A 25,585-nucleotide genomic window follows, 5' to 3' on the forward strand; every position below is an offset into this window, starting at 1 on the left:
GAGTAAAAGCCTAGGAACAGAGGAGGTTGGGTGCACAGGATAAAGGGGGAATAGACAATGGGAACCCAAAGGACAGAGGGGCCATGGACAGAGGCAAGGTGCTGTGGATGGGGGTTGGGGGGAACCACTAGGGTCCCACAGATCTCTCTACACACAGCCACATCTGTCATCCACTCCTACTTCTGGTTTAATCTTCTTTTTAAAAATTTATTTATTTATTTATTTACTTACTTACTTACTTACTTAATTATTCATGATAGATACAAAGAGAGGCGGAGACAAGGCAGAGGGAGAAGCAGGCTTCCTGTGGGTAGCCTGATGCGGGACTCGATCCCAGGACCTGGGGATTATGCCCTGAGCCAAAGGCAGACCCTCAACCACTGAGCCACCCAGGTGTCTCAAGACAGTGCATTTTTTTTTAAGATTTTATTTTATTTATTTATTTATTTATTTATTTATTTATTTATTTATTTATGAGAGATACAGAGAGAGAGAGGCAGAGACACAGGCAGAGGGAGAAGCAGGCTTCATGCAGGGAGCCCAACGTGGGACTCGATCCCGGGTCCCCAGGATCATGCCCTGGGCTGAAGGCAGGTGCTAAACCGCTGAGCCACTCGGGCTGCCCCAAGACAGTGCATTTTAAAAAATAGTTTCCATCTCTTCTTGCCCATCTGTTCATGCATGTTACACACCTTTTCTACTAGATCCACTAACATATTCACCACAGTTGGTTTGAAGTCCCTGATAATGCCCACAAAGGGGTCCTCTCTGAATCTTGTCTATTGATTGCTGTATCTCTTGGCCATGGGTCAGTTTTCCTTTTGTTTGTATATCTCAATTTTTTTCCTTCTTTTTTTAAAAAAAAAAAAGATTGATTGATTGATTGATTGATTGATTGATTTATGAGACAGAGAGAGAGAGAGAGAGGCAGAGACACAGGAGGAGGGAGAAGCAGGCTCCATGCTGGGAGCCCGACGCAGGACTTGATCCCGGGACTCCAGGATCACGCCCTGGGCCAAAGGCAGGCACTAAACCACTGAACCACCCAGGGATCCCCATTTTTTTTTCCTTCTTATTGAAACCCAACATCATCTGAAAAGGAAGAATAGAGTCAAGTTATAAATAGTGTTGATGCCTAAAAATGGGCACAACCTCTTCTTCGGTCCGGCCATGAGCATGGGGGTGTTAATGAGTCAGTCTGGTCGGCAGCTGGGCTTTGTTGGAGTGTGTCGCTGCTGTCCTTACCCTGAGGGTGCCCGGTGCACGGGCTCAGACTCCTCCAGCAGGAGACAGCCATCACTGTGTGTGGGGTGTGGGCCTGGGGGGGCCAGGCGGCTGCTCAGGACTAGTACCCTGACTCAGCTGTTAGCGGGCCCTACACCTCAGCCCACAGGATGTGTCTCCTCTGCTCTTGGTGCTGATTACTCAGTGTCAGGCTTATGCAGGATGGTGGTATATCTGGTTTAGGCCAGGCCTGTTCTCCATGTTCCTGCCCCTCTGTGGCATCAGACTCCACCTTGTCTCTGTCCTGGATCTTGGACAAGAGGGTTTCCTACTCCTCTCCAGGGGCAGCTGACCTCTGACCTTTGCTTTGTATAGGTACAGGTCCTGGGGTTGCCGCCCCTCCTCCAGGGCTTTGCTTGCACCCTTCCCCCAGGGCCATAGATCTGTGGCTGGGCCCTGACAGACGGTTTCCTACCCACCCAGAGGCAGAAGGGTTTGCTTCTTCTTTTCCTACCCTAGGGGGGGGTCTTGGTCTTGAGTGGGTTTGCTATGCCCACCCCCCACCATCCACTCCAAGCAGCTTCAGACTTTCACTTCCCATGAATGGAGGGTCTGAGAAGTGGGCAGTGTCGCACATCTGTCCCGTGTCCTGTGCATTCTCGGGAGCAGCAGAGGCGGGTGGAGAGTGTGTGAGTGTGAGCATCCCCTGTACCTGGGCCCCTGGTCATTGCAGCCTCATGCACCAGCCCATGTTTGCCCTGCACGAATCTGTCAACGTTTTAGCCAATTTCTCCCCGAGCTCTGCTACGCATGACAGCTGGTTCGTCTGGCTGTCTTGGAGACTTGGGGCTCCGTGGCATTCAGTCCCCTGGGCTCCCTGGAGCCTCAGCTCTCCGATGGGCTCTAGAACGGTGCTGATTTTGTGGATATTTGCTTTCTCTGGTTAGGATGGGAGTGGGATTCTCTGGGAGCTTTCCACATCACAGAAATGGACCCCAAAGCCAGATATTTTTAAGTGTTCAGAAGGTGGTTCCCAGCTCCGTGTTTGCAGGGGACATTTCAGCAAGTGCACGTTCTGACACCGTGAAGTGGGAACTTACTCGCTGTCAGCTCATTCACAAACCACCAGAATTTTGCCCGGGTTTCGTGCCCAGCTCACAAACCTGTAATTTTGGAGTGCCATCTCGTGGTGCCCATCTCCGGTCTTCTGATGCCTCTCTTGTCCCCACGCCACCCCCCCACCCCGCCCGCCTCCATCCTGCACCGGTGTGCATCCTGCCCTTCGTGGTGAGGCTCCTTTAGTGAAGAGAGGATTTCCATGGTCCTGCCTTGACTTCCATTTTGCACCACAAAGTTTCATTAGGAGTTGGTCAGTCTCTGCCCCTCCTGCCAGACCAGGAGACACCACTGTTGTCCTTTGTGGTTTGGTATATGTCCTCACTTCCATGCTTTGGGTTTTCACCTCATCCATAAGCATTCACACCCTGCTTTGCATTTCCCTTTGATAAGATGACCTTCCTCCTCCTTCCTCCCCAGTGTCACTAACACAGGAGGACAGGAGAGTCCTCGGTAGCCCTCTTCCTCTTATAGGATCTTGCTCTGCTTCCTTAAAGCCCTTCATGATGAATATGATTGCAATATGGCTTCGCACCGGCTGTCTCTCTTCATTTTTAAAAGGTCTTACCCACCCTCTGATCATCTTTAAGCAGTGGAGCAAACATTTCTAGAGCACCTGCTGCATGCCGGCTCTTTTGTGAGGTGGTCAACATTTAAAGAGGAACCTCAGACGAGCTTCAGAGAGCTTCAGGGCCAGGCAGGGAGATGTCACCTGCAGAGGGGGCTCCAGCACAAGGTGGGGGGAGGGGAGTAGAGAAGAGTATCGGTCACCTGTCCTGGGGGTTTGGGGTTTGTCTCTTTCCTGGAAGGAGACAGGGAGCATGGCCTCCTCCTGTTTGGGGGTGATTACTGCCCTTGGTGACAATGGAGTCTCCCTGAGACTACATGGTCATTTTCTCAAGATGTCTCACTTCCACACAGATAGGGACTTCTCTGAGCCATCCTTGGAATTTCCCGCAAAGCTACAACCCTTGTGAAATGAAAGGTTTAAAACATTAATCAAGAATATTGTCCCAAACTAAACCTTTTTTCCTTTTTGGGGCCTGGACCATTCTCCGTCTCTTCCTCACACCTCAGTATTTCATTTCCAGAATTTGAAACAGAGCCCATAGAATTTCTCATCATTTGGGGGAAACCAAATGGAGGGAAACCCCAGTGGAGGTTGGAAGCGCCAGCCAAGACCCACAGGAAGGTGGGGGCTGCCGCTCCTCTTGCCTCTCAGGGGACACCACTCCCCTTGGCTCATGCTGGAGGCTGGGGCCCCACCAGCTCTGAGGGGCTCTAAAAACCAAATTGGAAGTAAGTTACCACTCTTCTTAATTCCCTGAAAGTCTCCAGTCATCAAAAGTGGCTCATGCAGGACGCTGGAGTCACTTGGCTCCATCCCTGCTGATGTGGTCCGGACACGGCCTGTGACATCAGACAGTACCAGCCCAAAGCCCCACACTTCTCTCTGGTTCCCAAATGCCTCCCTTTCCAGTTTATGGGGGCGGCTCTGGCCCTTCAGGGACCCCCACCATGGCTGCGAGCCCAGCGGCCAAGGGCAGTGGTGTCTGGCCAGCTGGTGGCAGGACTCCGGCCCCGGCCCAGAAGAGAAATGAATCCGGCTGGGCTTCCCTGGGACTGAGGTGGGCCAGGACTTCCATTTGCATTTCCTCCCAGAGTCTTCTATACTGCAGCTCAGTCTCTGTGACTAATCACAACATTTAATGGCCTTCAACTGCTCACTCAGGGCCCAATTCAATTAAAAAATGTCCTGAGGAAGCCATGAATAATCCTCTTGTCTTTGCCATTCCTGTCTTCCGGAGGCCTCCATCAAACAGCGGCCAAATGGGCTTTTTTTTTTTCTTTTTCAATTTTTTTTAATCAATGTGGGCCTAGACCCCTGCCGACGTGAGTGCTGGCCTTCACTGGCCTCCTCAGCTCCTCATGGGCACCGCCGGAGACTCCGCTGGGCTTTGACACTCACCCTTGGGACTGACTTCTGCTTCTCTGCCAGTTTGACAGACTGTGGAGCAAGATGCCAGTCAATGCCAAGGGGAGGCTGAAGTACCTGGACCTCCTGAGCATGTTCAGCTCCAAGAGAGCGCCAACACCATTGACCACGGGCAGCTCGGCCAAGGCCCAGAGAGGCAGCAGTGTTCCTGAAATCTCAGATGGAAGCAGGCCTGCAGTATCATCGCCCATTCATGACCTGAAGGCGGGGTTGAAAGCACAGAGCCACCCCTGTGTGAGTCCTCCTCTCGTAGTGCTGCCATGCACCGGGTCCCCAAGTCCCCAAACCCCACTGGACCCTACCTAGAGTTCCCAAGGGGCAGGTGACTGAGAAGGTGACATGGGAAGCCTGGGGCGAGGTCACAGGTGGGTCCTTAGCACTTACTTGCCTGGAAGGGGGAGAGAGGAGGTGTGAGGAAGGGCTGGGAAGGGGTTGGGTGAAAGGGAGGTTTGGAGGGTGGAAGGAGGAATAGGGAGCCTTCAGGGGTGGAAATGGGTATAGGAGTGGGGGCAAAAGACTATAGATGTCAGTAAGCTGGAGTTTCACCAGGCAAGAAAGCAAATGCCCAGTGGTAGATAGCCACTGTGTGCAAGGGCCCTACTGTGAAGTGTTACACCCATTTTATGGCTGAAGATACCGAGGCTCTAAGAGGTGTCCTCAAGTTAGACACAGAGAAACCTGAATTCAAACCAAGGCCTGTCTAACTTTGTGACCCTGCCCCTGGGCTGAGCCGCTCAGCCTGGGGTTCAGGAAGGAGGCCAGCCTCCCTGTGGCTCTTCCCTGATCTGCAGGAAGATGACTGTGTCTCCAGGGAAAGGGGGCTTGAGAGGATCTCAATCATGTACATAAGGCAACCATTGCTGGGCTTCATGCATGATGAGTGCTCAGAGACGCTCATTCAATGAACACATGTTTACTGCACACCTACTACATGCTGAGCCTTTTCTAGAGCTAAGAGGGGACAAAGGTGCTTGCTCTTGTGGAGTTTCCATTCTTGTTGGGGTTGATGGGCAAGAAACAGTAAACAATAGTATTTAGCAAGTTGAAGATAAGAGAGGAGAATGAAAGGGGGTTCAGTAGTGCCCCAAGGATGTCCACGGCCTAATCTCTGGGACATATAATAAGTCACCTTACCTGGCAATGGAGAATCAAGATTGCAGATGGAATTAAAGGTGCTCATCAGCTGACTTAAGGCAGGATTATTCTGAAGTGTCCAGGAGGGCCCAAGGCAATCCCAAGGCAAGCCTGTAGACCGGGAAGGCAGAGGCAGAAGGGTCAGAGTCGGAGAGATGCCATTTGAGAAAGGCTCACCCGATGCTACTAACCTGAAAGGTACAGGAAGGGACCATAAGCTAAGGAGTGTGGGCACCTCTAGATGCTGGAAAAGGTAAGAAATGGATTCTCCAGAAATGGTAAAAAATGGTTCTTTCTCTAGAACCTCAGAAAGAACTCAGTGCTGCTGGCACCTTAATTTTAGCTCAGGGGGACTCATTTCAGGCTTCTGACCTCCAGAACCATAAGAGAACAACTGTGTGCTGTTTTAAGCTGCCAAGTTTGTAGACCTATTACAGTAGCCACAGGAACCCTGCTGGTGGCGGGGGAGGGGGGGGACCTGGGGAGGGGGCAAGGACTTTGGCTTTCATTCCCAGGGGGATGGAGCCCTTGCAAGTGTTCCTGCAGGAGAGTGATATGGGCAGTGTGCCTCTTTAAAAAGCCTCCCCTGGATTCTGTGTGTGGAATAGAGACTGTGGGTGGAGTGGGCACTGGAGGGGCGGGGAGAAGTAAGGAGGTGGGGAGGAGGCTCCCATGGTCCAGGGGAGAGGCCTGCTGGCTCCGAGCAAGGTGGGCAATGGGGAGCCAGTGACCAGAGGTCTCTGGTTGGTATTTTGGAAGTTTGGCTTTTGTCGATGACTTTTAAGCTTCTTGACCAGCAGTAAGAAATAGGGTTGACTTTATGATTTAGTTACTCAAAAGTGTGTACCTGAAACAAAGTTTCATGAAAGAATACTTACCCTAATACCAGTATTTATTAGACACTGGATATGTCTTTGAGGTGAAACCAACAGGATTTCCCAACAGATTAGGTGTTGGGTTGAAAGAAAGAGACCCTAGGATGGCTTCTAAGGTTTTGGCCTGAGCACCTGGAAAAAGGGCATTACATCAACCCAGATGGGGAAGGCTCAGGTGGTACAGGATTTGAGAGAAAGAGCAGGAATGCAATTGAATTGGTTCCTGTATTAGATAACCATAGGACATTCGGGGCAATGCCCGGGCACCAATTCATTCCCTGTGTTTAAATGGAAAATACAATAAGACAAAGAACAGCCTTATACTTGGTCCACATAATTTCACAATATGTGACATCTGGAAGGGAGTGCAGGATTAGACATCCATGAAAATGACAGGTGACTCCCTTTCTTTGATAAGATTTCCTCTGGTGAAAAATATGTTATTGTCACCACACACACACACACACACACACACATACACACACATCATATATTTAGATAACATCTCCCTATACCTGAATCTTGGCTATATATTTATTTCTAAAACTATGTTGGTTATTGTGTTTTGGCACAAATGTGGCCCACTGATGGAAGTAAGAATCAAATAGAATAGCCATCTATGTTTTGCTCTTCATTTATTTCTGAGCTAATGCTGCCTCTGAAATCGTTCACCCCAGACCTGAGCCTGGTCTGTACGTTTGCATGATTACTTCTGTTTTGAATCTCACATTACAAGACAATTTCTTTTCCTTTCTCGCTAGACCCCCGCTAGTGCCAGTTCGGCGCCAGGCACCCTGCCCTTGCAGAACTGCGAGCCCATAGAAAGCAAGCTCCAGAAGAAAATCCAGGGCTGCTGGCGAGAGTTCCTGAAAGAATGCAAAGAGAAGGATGTGAATAAGCAGGGCCAGGTCACCACGGCTGAATTCCTGGGTGTGTTCTTAGGATAGTGTCACCTGCTGGCATGAGTCCCCGCCCCACCGTGGTCAGTCAGTCCCCCTCCTCTTGACTAATCTTTAGATCCACTTTTAAGGAAAATGTTTCAGGAACCTCCAATATTAATATAAATCCCTTTTATGATAATCATGGCTTAAAATGTGTAAACAAAGCAAGGGGTAAACTCTCTTAAGTGAACACCTCCTACAAAAAGTAACCATTTATAAAATGAATATCAAATATGAAATCAATAATAATCCAGCATCATTCCATTGATTATTAATATAACATGTTTCACTGAAACCAAATCAGCAGTGTTGGTTTTAATGCACATGTGATTCCATTTGGCTTTTAGTTAATTCTTTTGATTTTGAGACAGTGAACCTTAGCTTGTCTTGTCGTCATCACCATCACTGTGTTTTAATTTTTAACCATGAACCCATTGAAGCCACCAAACCATTATCCTGCTCAGCTTGTCTAGCTCTAGTAGCACATCCAAAATTCAATACTGTAAGAAATACATGCTTAGCAATTTTCAGAGGCCATTCTGTATGTTCCATGCCCTGCCGATGACCTTCTGCAAGTGGGAACGTGAAAGGCATTTTGGGGCCACCTCTGTAGGCTCCCCAGCCCAGCCCCACCTCACCATGCGTGTCCCAGGGGTACCATGTCCTGTGGTTTCTCTCAGGCTCCTCACCACAGCTTCCACCATGCTCTGTCCATACAGCAGTGGTGGCTCCAAACACAGGACGGTGAGGGCCAGCAGGATGCGGGGTGCCTCCCCCTCCTCACCACACTCAGGTTGCTGTGCACCTGTCTGCCTCCGTTTCGGCCCTGCCACCCACCATGAGCCTGTGAGCAGGGACCCAGCCGGGGCCTAAAGCACAGAGGGCATCTCGGCAGGAGAGGAAAGAACGCAGGTGCAAACAAACGAGCAGGTGAACAGATTGCCACCAGCTGAACCCATGTTTCTGTCTTTAGCTCTTGTGGAGAAATTCAATCTGGACATAAGCAAAGAGGAATGTCAGCAGCTCATCGTGAAGTATGATTTAAAGAACAACGGGAAGTTTGCTTATTGCAACTTCATCCAGAGCTGTGTCCTCCTGTTGAAAGCGAAGGAAACCTCACTGATGCAGAGGATGAAAATTCAGAATGCACATAAAATGGTATGCGGAGTCACTCTGGGGAAACCTGTGGGTCTGAGGCGAAAAGGGTTTCTCACCTCTCTCAGTCCGTTGTAAATTCAGATCATCTGGCTTCATAGAAATGGTGGACACAGAGACTCTAGGAGGGGCCACTGGACAGCGAGAACCCACCTGTCACATGTCCCCCCATCTCACTGTCACCTCCCCAAGATCCTTAAAATTGGCTCAGATTTTTGTCTATACACATGAATGTGCCTATCACATGCATGTGGTATATGTGATATCTCTATATCACGTGTGTGTGGTATATATGGACACGTGTGATGTGTGCATATACTGTACTCATGTGAGATGTGCATGTGGACGTGTATACCACACCCAGGATGTGTACACAGGTGATGTATGTATGTATACCACACTTGTATGATGTGTGTATGTACACGTATAATGCGTGTGTATATATACGTGTCAAGCAATTCTTTGCTGTCCCATCTCCATTACCTAAAGGCCTGTACAGACACTTTCTGGGCAAGCCCACAACCACCAGGGTCTGCTCAGTGGGCCCAAAGCCAGCTAGCTGGTAGGTATTTCAGGGAGGCAAGAGGTGCAGGTAAAGGCATTGAGAACATTGCGAACAGCTCAAATTTTTCTTTCTTGGAAATGATTCAGAGATTTCCTTTCTCCATTCTGGAGCCCCATAAGGGCCTGGAGACCCAAGATTAGGGGCCAGTAGCCTGGCTCTTGGCTTCTCAGACTCATGTGGGTGGCAGATGCCAAGTGACCGTGGCTTCTCCCCCAGAGCCCAAAGACACCTGTTTGGCAAATAGGAGCAGTGCAACTGCGCATACAGTGCAAGGAGCAGTGATCAGTCGGTTGGCTGAAAAGCCAAAGCTGAGTGAGGGGGTTACAGCAGATTGGAACAGTTTTAACGTAAACAGGAATGGGTGTTCATGCATTAGCATCTGACGCAAGCCAGACCCTTTCCTTTGGGTGTAGGGAGGTGGGTAGGAGACTCATCATCTTTCTTGCACAAACTTTACCCACAATGCATTGTCTGCAATTTTACTTTTTGTTTTTTTTAAAGAGGAATGAGAGCCTAAAGATGCATAAATAACAGTTGGAAGGCTGTTCTGGGTTTTTACCTTTTTTCTCAATTATTTATAAATTTTGTGATTCTCACCCACACCCACTCCAACCAGTGTTTTCACTGACTCACCTTTCCCCAGTCTTTTCAGAACATGAAGCAACAATAACAAAAAACAAAAAAAAAAAAAAAAAAGCAAAGTTTTTCCATCACCTATAATATTGAATTAAAGAACAAGTAGAGCTGGCATTGTCGACTGGGGGGATGAACAGCTGATTCCAGCTACCTTGGGGCTCAGCTGCTGGGATCAGGGCACGGGACAGACCCGGACCACCCCAGCTGGTCCTCGCTGTTCCTGGCAGCAGCAAGGCCATGACTGGTCAACCCAGAAAATGGTTGATCCCACACAGAACGTTTCTGTGCAACTGAATTTGTATGTAATTTTGTGCAAAGTCAGGTCTCATCTTAGTGCAGTTTCTACTTTAGACAAGCCGGAGCTGCATCAAAGGCTTAGGCCAAGTTATGGAAGAAAAACCTAAGATTAAGACAGTTGTTTCTCGGGACGTCTGGGTGAGGGCGTGATCCCGGGGTTTTGGGATCAATTCGGGCTCCCCACAAGGGAGCCTGCTTCTCCCTCTGCCTGTGTCTCTGCCTCTCTCTGTGTGTCTCTTATGAATAAATTAATTTTTAAAAGACAGTTGTTTCTCTAGCTCAATTTTTCTGTGAGCAGGGAAAAGGCTGTCTTCCGTCAATCTCTAGGGGACCCAGGAGCAGAGGTGAGAACGATGGAGACTGCAGAGCCTGCAAGGCCGCTGGCAGCTCTGGCCTCCCTCAGCCACTCTTCTGGGCCTCAGTTCCCTTCTGTAAACGAGGGGGAGATCCACTGGGTTCTAAGGCCTGCAAAGGGTAACACCTCCTGAGCCCTCCCTAGTGCAGAGACCACCCTGCTTCCAGACCCACTGCCCATCTCCCCCAAGGGGCTGACAAGCTGGCTCCTAGGCTCCTGAGATTGTATTCAGTGAAGTGACAGGTGCTCCAAGACGACCCCACTGGGAGCCATGCCTCTGGGCAGACATCCCAGCACACTTCCCCTGTGCTCCCCACCCCCAGCTCTGCTTGTGACCCCCAGACAGACTACAGCTGCCACACTGTGCTTCAGAAAGAGTCCTGCCTTCCACCCCATCCCTACCCTGGGTGTGAGTGCGCAGAAGACTTCTCCCCGGGGCCTTTCCCAGGAGAGCGCGGGCCCAGCGCCTCCAGAAGCCCTGCACTGCCTGGCCCAGTTCCTTATTCCAGTCCCGTCCCTCCCACGGGCTGCCGAGGCCCCCACCACTCAAGTGAGGAGAGCTCAGGCCAGCTGGCTCTCCACAGAGAAGCTAAAAGGGCCATTTCTCCTAGTTCTTTGGGGGCCTTCTCTGCAAACTTCAGCAGCAGAGACGGCCACCTGGGACTCTGCTCTTGCTCCCCATCAGAGCTGGAGACAGAGGCCCTCCGGGTGGCTTGGTTGTACTGAGCTGGGATGGGAAAAGCCTTTCTCAGGCCAGGCATGGGTGTGGAAAGAGCCAGTAAGCACGGAATCCTTTCCTTTTCGAGTGCAGATCGGCAGATTGGGTAAATTGGCAGCTAATTGAAGCTATAGGGTATCTGGTGAGTTTCCATCATAGATGCTAAATGATGTAAAAATTGAAAGCAATTTAACTTTGCACTAATTTGTTTTACGTAATGCCATGTTAAAATTAAACTTTCCCAAAGTGTGTTACACGTTATTGCCTGCAGTTCACCTCTGTGATATTCAGACATGCGTTAGGGCAAAATCATGCTAAAATACCTTGTTTTCAATCTAATAGCACCTAAATGAAATAATCACAGTGTAGTGTACTGTCTAATTATAAGATATAATTACAACCTTGTGATTTAAAAAAAAAACAAAAAAACTCTGTTCATTATCATAACCTACAAGAAGACCCAAACCAAAATCTCTTTTTACCTCAAACTATTTTGAAATGGGCCAGCTGTCTCTCCCTGGCCCTCTCTCTCCTCCATAACCTGGGAGGAGCAGGGCTGGGATCTGTCCTGGTCCTGCCACTTCACTTCCCTGAGCCTCCCACTTCCCCATCTGTGGGGATCCACGGAGCCACCTTCCTCCCAGGTTGGGGAAGGAGGGAGGGCAGGGGTGGGGAGTAGGTGACTTGTTCTGAACAGCAGGGTTGGTGATCTTACTGTTAGGAGCCCTGTTGCGAGCCCTGTTGCAGAGGGGAGTGGGCCAGGGGAGCCCAGGGTAGGGATGAGCATGGGCAAGGATAGGATTAAGGCCCTCCACCCCATGCTACCCATTCACAAGCTCCTTTCTCACCTCTTCTTGGTTTTGTGGTATTTTTTTTCCCCCAGAAAGAATCTGGTGCTGAGACTTCTTCCTTTTATTCAGCTTTACTGCGTATCCAGCCCAAAATTGTGCACTGCTGGAGGCCCATGCGGCGTACCTTCAAAGCCTATGATGAGGGCGGGACAGGGCTTTTAAGCGTGGCTGATTTCAGGAAGGTGAGTTCATCTCTTGAGTGTTTGTTGCATCTGAACAGGGAGCAGTGGCCAAAGGCCAGTGGCCAGGAAACTTCAAAAGAGGACCCCTCCTCTCCCTGGCAAAGGCCCAAGTATGAACAGCTGTCCTGGACTCACTTCTTTGGGACCCCCACCGTGGACCCCAGGTTGTCCTCCCTGGAGGTTTCTAGAACCTTGTGGGGACACGACCTGAGCCCTCAGGGCCCCACTACAGGGGCCTCTGCTTCTTGGAGCCCAGACTGCACCCCACGCAAGGCTGGGACCGTGGTCTCCATGGGGGAGCCAGGGCCTGCATCTACCTCACAAGACCCCTAGCGCAGGAGCTAAATAAAGCAGGGTCCCAGCCACAGCCACTCTGCCAGCAGAGCCCAGCTCTGCCTCCTGGGCAGCGGCCGCCCGCTCCTCTCCCACAGCTGCCCTCCGTGTGGTGCCAGCCACCTCCCCACAGCCTGGCCCAGCCATGCTTGTCTGTAGTCTGAACCCTGGTGCCTCTGACACACCACGAGTGTGCAGCACCCTGAGGACACGAGGTCCTCAGGGCACCCCTCACTGTGGGCAGCCTGGTGACCATAGGCCTGCAGCTGCCCCTCCAGGGCCCAGTGTTGGCTCTTCCTGTAGGATCCCGGGCACATTCCTCCCAGACCAAAGAAATAGGCCTCCCTCAAGGGTGAGTCAGAACTCCTACTTTCCGAATCATGTAGAACTTGTTGGCTTAGCAGATTCTGGCCCCCACGCCCTACCCACCCCTTTCTCCATCCCTGCCCAGCCACTGAGATTGAGAAAGGAATTGGGGTCCAAACCTTAGATTAAAAAATCACATGTCACAGTCATGAAAACACTCAGTCAAAACATCCAACAGACAAAAGGTTATGATCTCAAAATGCGCTTACAAAAAAATATATCCATTAGGTTCATCTCTGATTCAACTAAAATTTAAAAAGTGAAACCCTCCCCTTTCGAGTCAGGAAGATGAGCTGTGGTTGGTAGTTGGTGGGTGGGCTGACAGGGCACAGGACGGAGGAGGGGGAGATGTCGCAGCAGCCCCTGGGACACCAGCCCTCAGGGACCCCCAAGTGGCTTTCCAGGTCACACTGTTTGTCTTTACTTTGAGCTCAAGTCACCTCTCAGCCCGGGGTTCTCCTTCAGTCTCCAAGCCAAGAGGGGAAGGAAGCAGGGTCCTGTCTGCATCCCAGGAATTTGGGGTGGCGTAGGGAGGAGTTACTAGAAAGGTAGATGTGGCCTCAGCAGAGCCAGAGTCGGAGACCAGCTGGGTGCTGGGGACGCCCAAACTCAGCTTCCCCGGCAGGGCCCGTCTCCCTGCTGCCCAGGGGAACCTCGGGCTCCTCCAGCCCCACATTCTAGTCTTCTCTTAGGAACAAATTATTACACAAAGCATAGATAGGAAGTCTGTAACTTGTGGGGGAACCCCTCTATTAGGAGCTGTCTCAGCTCCATGTGACGCTGGGGTGGGGTGGGCGAGGGCCGCAGCTTCCAGGCGGTGGGAGCCTGTTTCTCTCTCACCTAAAACAGGCCCCGGGGTAGGAGGCCTGAGCTAGCGCCATACTGGACAGTCCCGGGGCCGCCACTGCTCTCGCTCTACCGCCCCAGCACCGGCTTCCATCCACGAGTCTCCTCGTGGACCTCGGTGGCTGCTGGAGCCCCAGCATCACTTCCATATTCCCTGCAGCAAAGAGGCAAAGAGGAGAGGAGAAGGGGCAGGTGCCTTCCCGTTAGAGGCTTCCCAGAAGTCCCACAGCACATTCTCACGTAGGTTTAACTCACCAGAACATTCCTAGCTCCGAGAGAGGCTGAGAAGGGTTCCCTTCTAGCCGGCCAGTCAGCGGCCTGGTGCAGACCAGGGGTGTCCCCACTGGGAGGAGGGGGCAGTCGCTGCGGGCTGGGGGGCCAGCTGTGCCCCGGGCCGTGCGACTGTCAGATGAGCCACACCCGGCACCCTGCCCTGCCGCCCTGCCCTCCTCCCCCTCGTCAGGGCCCTGGGCCAGGTCCCCTGCTATGCTCTGCTCTGCCCTGCCCATCCCTTGTCTGGCCGTGACCAGCCCCCTCCGCCGAGGGCCGTGCTGGTATTAAGCAGAGGACAGTGGGAAGATCCCCCAGCTTTGTGGCACAGGGAGAGTCTTGGGTCTCACACCCTGGGGGCATCCTCTGGCCCCCGGGGGTGGGGGTGAGGCCAGAGGAGGGAGGAGGCAGGAGGGAGGGAGGGAAGTGGGGGGAGAGGGAGGGGGCTGTGGGGGGGGCAGGGAGCTGGGGGAGCACTGGAGGTGGCATCCCCTGGAGTGGCACCAAGATGGGCGGGGCTCTGTGTGGCAGGTCCTGAGACAGTACAGCATCAACCTCTCGGAGGAGGAGTTCTTTCACATTCTGGAGTATTATGACAAGACGCTGTCTTCCAAGATCTCCTACAACGACTTCCTGCGGGCGTTCCTTCAGTAGGTGACCTGACCTGGGACGCATCTTGGCCGACGGGGACCACGGGGCCTGTCCCTGACTTGAATGAAACCGTAGCATCAGGGGGTGGGGGGGTCATGAACCGTCAGAGCGTCTCCAGAAACACACCCAGCCCTGTGTCTTCACGGCGGCCGAGGCTCAGAGCCGCCCCACGGCTCCAGCATCAGCGGGCGGCTCGGGGGCTGCCCCGCTGAGCCCCAACACCCCTCACTCCGCTGGAGCGAATAGAGATGGTAGTCTTTGCAGGAGTGATTCTAAGACTTCAAAAGAACCCCAGTGATAAAATACTTAAAATCTTGGGATTTCTGGAGCTTTTATTCCTGAGGGCCTGCTGGTTGCCCCGGGAGATGGGGGGCACAGAAGGCCTCCCTCCGTCCTGGGTCAGATCCGGACCCCTGCTGGGCTTGTCCGCATGGCCGCCTCTCTGCCCCTAGAGACACAGGCACCAGCTCGGGTCTGAGTCAGGCCTCGTGCCAGCCCAGCCAGCAGCTGGCTGGAGGCACCCATCAGTGACTGTTTCGGGGGGGGACCCTTCCTTGGATGTGGCGGGATCTGACAGCTAAGAGAACTTTTAAATCTCTGCAGTCCTTACCACCTTTATGAGGCAAATGGAAGGGAGACCTAGAGTTTGCTGCCTTCTGGAAGGTTCTGGAAGGAACTAGGGAGAGGCAGCCAGGATAGCTGCCCCTGAGTTGTGGGTGCTGGCTGTCAGGGAGGAGTGGGAGCAGGGAACCCCCGCTGTGACCCCAGCCCAGGTAGCTCCAGAGGAGAAGCCGTGCCAAAGTCCGTGGGCCGGGACCCCCCCACTCCTGCCCCCACGCAGGTGCACCAAGTTCAGGAAGGCTTCGGGCTCCAAAGCTCATGAGGCATGTGGAGAGGAGCCCCGGCCGCCACAGGCCCTCCCTTGCCTTGAAGAGGATTTGCAGTCACCTTTGTCTCCTTGTGTCCTGGGTTCTAGCCTCAGTTCAGACCGGACCCCAGGCTGAAGTGGGGGGGGGGGGCTCATGGGGAAGCTGCAACATCAGCTTCGAGCCAGGACGAGACCACCTCTGCCAGACGCTTGCCCCACAGATGGGCACAGGCCTGGGATGCCAGCCCCACTCCAGCTCGGCCTCAGGTAGCCCCTGCTCCCCCAGGTTGGGATCTGCAATGGGGGGTTCTCTCTTGGCCTCACTACATTTGAATTTTCTCTGAAGTTGAACTAACTAAATTGGGTTGTCTACACTAGGGGAAGTCGTGGAAGTTTGCTTGGCTGAAAGCAAACCTCCATGGGTCTGAGGACCTCGGCAAGATGGTGCCTAAGAAAACACACAGGACTTTGTTTTCTTCTGAGGGCAGCCGCAGCCACCAAGAGGGTGGCTTCGCAGGGGCCTGGGCCTGGATTCTCCTCCCCTGTCCTGTGGTCTTCACTGAGTTCTCAGGAAACAGGGGCCAGAGCTAACTGCGCTGTGGGTGCTCTGTCCCCCTGGCCACACCCCCTGGCTAGGTGGACTTCTCATCCCCATTGTAGAGACGGCAATACTGAGGCCAGTGCGGAGGGAAGCCCTGTGGGAAGCACAGGCAGTGGTGGGTGGCCCCGGGGAGTGAGGTCTTGGCTCCCTGCTTCCTGCCCCTCAGTCAGATTTCCCCAGCCTGGCAAAGGGGGATCAAGGATGAAGCTGAGGGGCTCTGACCAGGCAGGGCCAGGGGCCCTGAGGCCCCAGAGAGCCTGGGGGTCCAGAGGAAGATGCCCACTGCAGGGGAAGGGGCTCTCAGGCAGCCTAAGTTCGGGGTGCTGGAGAGAGAGGCCGTGGCCCCTGCTGCCCCCAAGTGGTGCCATGTATCAGGGATCCCTGTGGCCTCAGCGGCTCTTAGGAGTGAGGGGCACAAGGGGATGCCCTTCCCACGAGCCTCTGCCCCAGCTTTCAAGGCCCTGCCTATGTGCCCGGCCACCCTGTGCACCCACCTCAGCCTTCCCTGCACAGGCTCTCTCCCATCCTCACGCTCTGCACCTGCTGTTTTCCCCACCTACACCTCAGGAAATGCTGACTTGTCCTTCAAATCTCATCTCAGAGCCACAGCTTGCAGAAAGCTTTCCTGACCTCCCAAGGCTGAGCCAGACATTTAATCTCATGCTGTCGAGTGGCCTTTGTGTCTGTCATTGAAGGGTTTGGAGAGCTTCCAGGTCAAGAAGGGGCTTCTAGAGAAGCAAAGAGCTCATTCTGGCACAAAACAGGACTCCGCGTGTGGTCACGACTGGCAAGCACACAGGCAGCATTTTCAGGGCAGCTTTGGTGTTAGTGAAACTGGGTTCAAATTCCAGCTCTACCATGAAATCTGGCCAAGTCATTTACCCCATCTGAGCCTCAGTTTCCACATCATAAATAGGGTTCAAACCCAACTCAGAGGACATTGGGAGAGCCAAATGTGGAAAGTGCTAGCACAGAACTTGGCACCAGGAAGTGCCCACATCTCTTCTCCTTCTCAAGCCAGTGTGAGTTGCCCTTGGGCTTGGCTCAGTGGTGAGGTTTCTTGAGAGCAGAACTTCCAAGCTGAGGGCTGTGGGTTAGTGGGCTGTTAGCCGTCCCTTCCCTTAACCCCAGAAGAGGTCAGCCAGCTACTTTTCTGATGCCTGGACCCTTCAAGCCTGAGGTCAGCAGCCTTCCCCTGCTCATCCCCTAGTCCCTGTGCAACTTACCCCTCTGGCCTCTATTTCCGTCTCTGCAAAATGAAGTTATATAACTCCTCTCTGCCGTCCTCCTGGAACCATCCATCCATGGCTCCAGCCAGGCAGCCCATTCAAGGCCAGCCCTTGTCTGGCCAAGGATTCACACAGACCTGCTCCCCTAGAGTTCCCAAGACAGTAGGACACGAGCAATTGAAAGAGAAGAGGGTCAGGGCTCTGGTAGGGGAAGCCCTCAGTCTATGGGAGCCCAAAGAGCCCCAGCCCTAAGCTCAAAGGCCTCAACACAGGATTTTAGCAAGGGTTTGAGGGAGGGGTGGGCTCCAGAGCCCTCAGAGTCAAAGCCAGGAGGCTGAGAGGCTTGGGCTACTACCTAAATAAAGATGGGTAAATCCCAGACGGGACTGCCATTCATTCCCTCCTTCTCTTTCCTGGGCGCTGTATCCCAGTCAGATATCTTCAGCTCTGGGCAGCCTTCCCTGAGCCACACTCAGCTGAGTGCAACATCCCCTCTGAATCCCATCATGTTAAAAGGTTCAAGTCCCCATCTCTCCACCTCCAATGAAATTCTTCATATCAGAACAAATGGCCCCCATTCATCTCTCCTTCATATATCCATGCCCCTTGCATTTGATCTTGGAGTTCCTGTCTCTGAAGAAGTGATGTCCATTTCCTCACTCCTTGAATCCAAACTCAGCCACGTGACTTGTTTTGGATGATGAGCTGTTGGTTGGCAAGCATGACACAACAGAGACTTGAGAAGCACCTGTGGTTTTTGGCTTCTTAGAGGCAGAGAGCTGGAAAGAGCATCACTCCCACCTGGGTAACAGGACAAATGCAAATTAATGACTTTTCTTAAATCCAGCTGAGAATGGAGTCCACCACACACAACTCATTAAAATCTGAGGGGATACAGGTGCCTGCAGAGAGCAGCAGACCCAAGCATTTGCTTACCTGGAATAGTCACCCCCAACCATCGTATAAGCCAATAAGAGGATTCAGCTGGAAATTTTTAACAAATTGTTAAAGGCTAGCCTGAGAATGTGAATGCTCTGGGGGCTGTTGGCATAGTGGTGTCTGCGTCCTTCACGAACCCCACCAGGAGTTCACAGAGGTCAAGGAGAAGACTTCCCCACTCCTGTTTCCCCAGTGGTGCTGGCTAGAAGAAGAGAGCAGCAGCCACTGCTGAAACTCTGCCAGAACCCATCTTCCATCTCTCAGAGGGAGCAGGAATGATAATATGCAGAAGGATGACAAAGCTATAGCCCGAGGGCACTAATTGGAACCCAGTGCAGGTGGGGGAGCAGAACATGAAAATAAAAGGCTCTGCTCCTGGAGGAGAGGCAGAAATACTGTTAACCCAGCAGTACATCTACAGGAAGGGCAAAAATTGTCAGAATCAACTTTTTCAAAATTCTAGAAATTAACCAAATATTTATACAAGTAACCAAGGAGCATTTATTCAAGAAAAACAGCGGAGTTTTTTTTTTTGGGGGGGGGGGGAACAAACTTTGTGACATTTTATCTTGTTCTAGTCCAAAGAGCGACACTCCAACTCCACGATAGCTTTGAAAAATAACACTCTGCACTCCCAATGCACAGTGAAAGTCACCAAAGGAAGTAGAATAGAGCTGGAGTACTTTCAAAGCCTCATTCCCAAAGAGTTGTCATATTTGACCTGCCTTGTGATTCCCTGGAGGACTCCATTTGCAAGACTGTCTGTATTTGAACTGACTCAGAGATTACTCAGGTACAAAAAAGTCTTTTCCCCAGAGTACAGAGGGGACGTTTGTCAAAAACAATTACAAACAAGTATTTTAACTTTGTGGCTTCTTGAGGTAGTGGATGACAGTTGAGCCAACCAATTTAAGAAAGCTTAAAAGGAAGAGTTGGGTAATAAGATGTTCATAAAGATTTTGAAAAGTTTCCAAGATTTTCCTGGGAATCTAATTAGAAGTCCATGCATGTGCATAAGGCTGGCACATGCCCAGGGATGTGTACATGCTCAGAAAAGATATGAGAAGACCCTAAGGTCTCACCTTTAACTGACCTTAAGGTTCTGCACTAGCAGGAAATGAAAGCTAAGGCCATTGTCAATACCTGGCTCGGTGTTGAAGACATGACTCAACATGCACACAGAGCTCATCAACAAAGACTGGGAGATTTACCAGTTCCAGGTGTTTAAGGAAATTTCTGTCCAATCATTAGCTGACCACTAAGCTGAGAAGAGATTTCACTGGCCACACAGGACAAATATAGACTTAGAATATAGACTTAACAGAATTAGTTAAGAAAAGGAACTAAAAAAGCAACAATAATAACAAACCTTGGAGGGGAGAGAATCTTATTTCCAAAGTTGCCACATTATATTATTTAAAATGTCCAGTGTTGGGGCAGCCCGGGTGGCTCAGTGGTTTAGTACTACCTTCGGCCTAGGGTGTGATCCTGGAGACCTGGGATCGAGTCCCACGTCGGGCTCCCTGCATGGAGCCTGCTTCTCTCTCTGTGTCTCTCATGAATAAATAAATAAAAATTTTAAAAATAAATAAATAAATAAAATAAATGTCCAGTGTTTATCAACAAATTACAAGACATAAAAAGAAATAAGAAAGGGGGTGCCTGGGTGCTGGGTGGTTCAGTTAAGCATCTGACTCTTGGTTTCAATTCAGGTCATGATCTCAGGCTTGGTGCTCAGCATGGAGTCTGCTTGTCCCTCTCTCCCATTCCTCTCATTTATTTCTCACTCTCTTCTTTCTCTCTCTCTTTTATAAATAAAATCTTAAAAAAAATAAAGAAGAACAAAGTATGGCCCATACACAGAGGGAAAAAGTGATCAATAAAAACTGTCCCTGAGAAAGCCCAGGTGTTGGATTTAGTAGACAAAAGCTTTAAGTTGGCTATTTTAAATATATTCAAATAGCTAAAGGAACCCATGTCATGAGAATACTGGATTGAGAATATCAAAAGTATTAAAGAGATGAAAAAGAACCAAATAGAAATTCTGGAAACTGTAACTGAAATTAAAAATTCACTAGAAGAATTTAACAGATTTGAGAATGCAAAAGAATCAGAACACTTGAGATCATCCAGTCTGAAGAACGAAAAGCAAAAATAAGAAAAATGAACAGAGCCTCAGAGACCTGTGGAGTATCATCCGGCGTACCAACATACACACAGTGGGAGTCACAGGAGGAGGGGGCAGAGCAGAAAAAAATATTCGGAGAAACAATAGCCAATAACATCCCAAACTTTTTTTAAGACTTTATTTATTTATTCATGAGAGACACAGAGAGAGAGAGGCAGAGACACAGGCAGAGGGAGAAGCAGGCTCCCTGCAGGGAGCCCGACGTGGGACTTGATCCCAGGACCCCGGGATCACGCCCTGGGCTGAAGGCAGACACTCAACCACTGAGCCACCCAGGTGCCCCAAAATGTCCCAGACTTGAAGAAAAACATAACTCTATGTATCCAGGAAGTTCAACAAACTCTTCAAGAGGATAAACTCTCAAAGAGATCCATGCTTAGACCTGTCATGTCAAACATAATGATCATCTCAATAGATGCAGAAAAAGATTTTTGACAAAATATAGCATTGATTCTTAAGAAAAACTATAGCTAACATTATAGTGAATGATGAGAGATTGAATGCCTTCCTCTAAGATCAGGAACAAGGCAAGGATGTCCTCTCTCATCACTTATCCACATCATACTGAAAGTCCCAGCCAGTGCAATAAGACAAGAAAAAAGGAAAAATAAAAATGGAAAGGAAGAAATAAAATTGTCTCTTTTTGCAGATGACATGATTACCTAATAGGAAATTTCAAATAACCCACAAAAAAGGCTGACTAAAGCTAAGTGAGTTACAAAGTCATTACACAAAAGTTAATTATGCGCCTGGGTACTCACAGTGAACACCTGCAATGTAAAATGTAAAAAACAATACTGTTTATAATATACCCACAATGAAGTACTCAGCTATAAATCTAACAAAATGTGTGCAAGATCTGTATGATAAAAACTGTTAAAATATCACTTCTCTGATTATAAATCCTATATTATCTCAAAATCTCAGCAAGATCTATTTTATATGTCAACAAGTCCATTGGAAAATGGACTTGGAAAGGTAAAGGAACTAGAATAGCCAAAACAATTCTGAAAAAGAACAAAATTGGACAACTCATACTATCCAAATTCAAGATTTACCCATAAAGTTACAATACTCAGGAGAGTAAGATATTGGCAAAAGGATAAAGTTATCAATCAATGGAACAAAATAACCCAAAATAATACCCATACAAATATAGCCACCTGATTTTTGACAAATGTATAAAGGCAATTCATGGAGAAATAGCATTTGAATGTAAAAACATGAAACTTATACAAACCTCACATCTTACACCAAAATTAACTTAAAATGCATCATAGACCTAAATGTAAAACATAAAACTATAAACCTCTACAAGAAAACATCAGAGAAAATCTGCATGACCCTGAGCCTGACAGTGGGTTTTTAGGTACTACACCAAAAGCACAATTCATAAAAGATAAAACTGATACATTGGACTTTATCAAAATTCGAAACTTTTGCTGTGAGAATCTGTTAAGAGAATGAAAGACAACCCACAGACTAGAAGAAAAGATTTGCAAATCACATATTCAATTAAGGACTTGTATCCAGAGCGTAAAGACCATAAAACAAAACAAAACAAATGTTTTTAAGGAAGAAAAGGACAAAAATCTGAACAGACACTTCACAAAAGAATACACATGAATAGCAAATAAGCATATAAAAGGATGTTCAACACCAGTAGTCATTAGGGAAATGGAAATTAAAACCACAATGAAATACAAGACATACCTACTCAAATGGCAAAAATTTTTTTAAATGAACAATACCAAATTCTCATGAAGATGTGAACCAAGAGGAATACTCATTCCATGCCGGTGGGATTGTGAAAACACATTTTGGAAAATAGTATGATGTAAAAGGAGTCAAGAATTTTTCAAGTGATAGAACTGTTCCCTATGGTACTGGGGTGGTGGATACATGAGTCTACATTTCTGGAAACTCTCAGAACTGCACACTATAAAGAGTGACTTGACTATATGCAAATTTAAAACAGTCAACTAAGATGTCAGGGAATCTTAAGATATAGTGTAGCCTGTGACAACAGAATCTAATTGTACTTCTAATGTTTGACATAACCTCCCTGAATTGGGTTGGGAGAGAAGACCTGACCAATTTAACCTTGGAAAAGAGTTTGGATTGTCAAACTAAAGAGAAAAAAAGGATTACACGTGAACCTTGAACTCTAGCTGGTAACTATGTTTCTCACGGGGGAGCCAGATCAAAAATTCTGAAACTGCTTTATGGATGTGCTAGGATTGAACACACACATAATCGCAGATATGGGAACCAGCCTTCCCCTTGTCAAAGGAAGAAGTAACAAATATGCAAGGTGGAAAAGAAAGAATAAATTATACATTGCTGCATTAGAATCTGAGGTAAGGGTGGTGTATCAGTATGAACTAATGATTATTTTAAGATAAATAGATAGGTAAGTAGGTAGGTGCATAGACAGTTGGATGGATGGATGGATGGATGGATGGATGGATGGATAGATAGGTAAGATGGATGGGTCGATGGATCGATGGATGAATGGGTAGATGAATGGGTGAATGGATGGTTGGATGGATATAGACATAGGAAAGATAAATGAGCTTATAGATTATTAGTATACTCATGTATTTCCTTGCTTTGACCACTGTGAGGACCTAGAAGTAGTAATATCCTAGTAGCAACTAGCACATCACCTAGATCTTGCTTTCTAAACAAAAGGAGTTAGAACTCTCTGTAGAAATAGCTGATTCCAGGGCTAGAGCACAGAAAATGCAAGATGGGCTGGGTGCATCTTGTAGTGCCAGAAATCAAGGAAGTCAAACAAACAAAAGATAGGAATATGTCAAAAGAACACAGGAGCCAACTTGAAAGAGCTCCCAGAGGGCAAAGTTAAAACAATTTGAGTAAACAAAATAAATAGCGACAGTACTATATTTTAACCTAATGAAAAAATAAATAACCATGAGTCTGTGCTGATCAAAAATAAATAAATGGCAGAAAAGGGACAAATCTTCGTTACAGAACAATTCCAAATAATAAATGTATGAGGAAGGAAGAATTAGAAAATTGCCATGAGAGCACCTCAGTAATCATTGTTCCAGGCAAGATCCATAGATGGATGCTTAAATTAGTAGACAGAACTTTAAGGAGAATTGGGACATTTGCGTAGCCTGAATATACCTCCCCCAAATATTTATTAATGTGGTGATCTTTTTTTTTTTAAATGTGGTGATCTTAACTGTGTCCACAAATTCTTTGCTGCTCCTCCCTCTAGAAGGGAGAGCTTGAGTCACCTCTCCTTGACCATGAGCTGGACTAGTGTCTCTCTGCTAACAAACAGAGCATGGAAAAGGAAGACTAGCACCTTCACAGTGGAGAAAGCTGGCAGACATCACCACCACCACGTGCTCAAGACCGGCATCCACAGTGGAACGTCACGGTGACGTCATGTTACCCCAGTGGCCTTGAGGACCAGTCAGCTGTGTTGTATTCTCATTAATACGTAACCCCAGACTAATCACGAGAAAACAGCAGATAAACCCAACTTGATGGACATTCTACAGAATAGTCAACCAGTATTCAAAACTTTCAAGGTCAGGCAAAGTGAGGACAGACTGGGAAACAGTTATAATGGACACAGGACAACTAAAGGCAGCATGGCACCATGGACTGGGTTCTGGAGTGGAGAAAAGATATTAATAAAAAACTATAGAAATCCAAATAAGGCTTATAGTTTAATAGTGTTGTACCAGTATTCATTTCCTAGTTTTGGTAACTGCATCGCTGTTACATATGTTCGCATCAGGGGAAACTGGGAGAAGGGTATCGAGGAACTCCCTGTACCACCTTACAAGTCTTCTCTATGTCTAAAATTATTTCAAAATTTAAAAAAGTTTTTTTAACGGGAAAACTGTGTTCTGTTGTTCAGGGCCCAACCGTGCTCCTTCCTCCTCCTGGAAGCTTTCCTCTATCTCCCCTATACACCAGGCTTGCTCTTCCTCAGGGCCCCCAAACCTGCCCCCTCTGCCGCTCTCTGGGCCCCAAGCATGTAAGGCCTGAAGGGGTTCCACTTCTTTTCTGGGATTAGATGAACTCTCCAAAGGACACCGCGAGCTTCCAGACAGCAGAGCCTGACTCGCACATCTTGGAGACCTTCAGTCTGTGCCTTCAATGGGAGGGTGGGACTGAGGGCCCCAAGCAGGCTCGGGCCCAGCCAGGAGCTGTGGGTGGCATTAGGGGAGAACTCTGGATGAAGTCCTTGTCCACAGAGCTTGTCACCTCCACCAGTTTGTTCAGGGGCCTGGGCAGGGGTCTCTCCAGGAAAGTGAAGGTAGGCAGGGGACACAGCTCGCTGGATTGGCTCACTAGACTCCTGTGGACAATAAGAGGATTGTCTGAGATGCCATCCTATTTGGGGGTCACCTGGGCAAAGATGCTGTGAGTGCACATGAGCCCTGAATGCTGAGCCACCAAGAGCTGAGGCACTATGTGCCCTGGCACCTTTGCTGTGGGACCCCCCACCACCACCACCACTCATCCAAACCCCAGACAAATGAGGACCTGTCTACACTGAGGGCAGCAGGAGCATGTGGCTCAGCAGTGGCTACGTCTGGAGTTTCAGCAGAACGTGGGGCCCGTGTACCACAGGAGGGCCTACAGCGTGACGGCACTACCAGAGGCAGCAGCTGGCACAGAGGGTCCCTGCCCCTGCCCGGGTGCCCTGCTTGTACTCGCACCAGCCAAGAGAGGCAGCCAAGGCTACCTCAGTCAAGTGACTCCTCCTCATGGCCCCCTGATGGAGAGCCGAGGCCCAGGACACGGTGGTGTAGGCACCTGTGAGGCCCTGGTGGAGGGCAGGTGGCAGGTGGGGCAGTCTGAGGACAGGAAAGGGCCATGGGGAGGCTGAGACACACAGTCTGACCCAGGCTGCTGCTCCTGCCCTCCACGCATCCCTCTGGGAGGGCTCTTCCAGACCCATGGCTTTGGTTATGGCTCACAGATGCTGACCTCAGAGATCTCCTCAGAGCAATCAGAGAGGATCAGAGATCCTCAGAGACGCTTCTCCTCCTCCAGGCCCACTTATCCCTGCAGCCATTGGACCTCCCCCCCTGCATATTCCAAGTGCACCTCCAGCTCCCGTCCCAACAAAACTCCCCATCCCTCCTCAAACCTGTTCTTCCAGCTCCCATTCCCCCTCCATGACTGGCAGCCAACACCATTGTCATCCTTGACTCCCCCCACCTCACCCCTCAGCAATTCTACTTCCTTAATCT

General features: G+C 49.5%; 1 protein-coding gene across 7 annotated transcripts in view; it reads left to right on the forward strand.

Annotated features, from left to right (window-relative positions):
• The window catches only part of EFCAB6 (EF-hand calcium binding domain 6), a 234,292-nt gene extending 219,463 nt beyond the window's left edge, over nt 1-14,829 (forward strand). For 5 of the 7 annotated variants that reach the window (XM_049115749.1, XM_025457152.3, XM_025457135.3 and 2 more), the window contains 5 exons: nt 4,340-4,570; nt 7,107-7,275; nt 8,260-8,444; nt 11,896-12,045; nt 14,392-14,829. In XM_049115749.1, the coding sequence (XP_048971706.1) occupies nt 4,340-4,570; nt 7,107-7,275; nt 8,260-8,444; nt 11,896-12,045; nt 14,392-14,514 (858 nt within the window). In that variant the 3' untranslated portion in view covers nt 14,515-14,829. The remainder of the gene's footprint in view (nt 1-4,339; nt 4,571-7,106; nt 7,276-8,259; nt 8,445-11,895; nt 12,046-14,391) is intronic. The other 2 variants (XM_035721765.2, XM_035721766.2) reach the window with 2 other exon arrangements.
• Nucleotides 14,830-25,585: the final 10,756 nt, after the last annotated feature.

Source organism: Canis lupus, chromosome 10 (genome assembly GCF_003254725.2).
Source record: "Canis lupus dingo isolate Sandy chromosome 10, ASM325472v2, whole genome shotgun sequence".
In the NCBI taxonomy this organism is placed as follows: domain Eukaryota; kingdom Metazoa; phylum Chordata; class Mammalia; order Carnivora; family Canidae; genus Canis; species Canis lupus.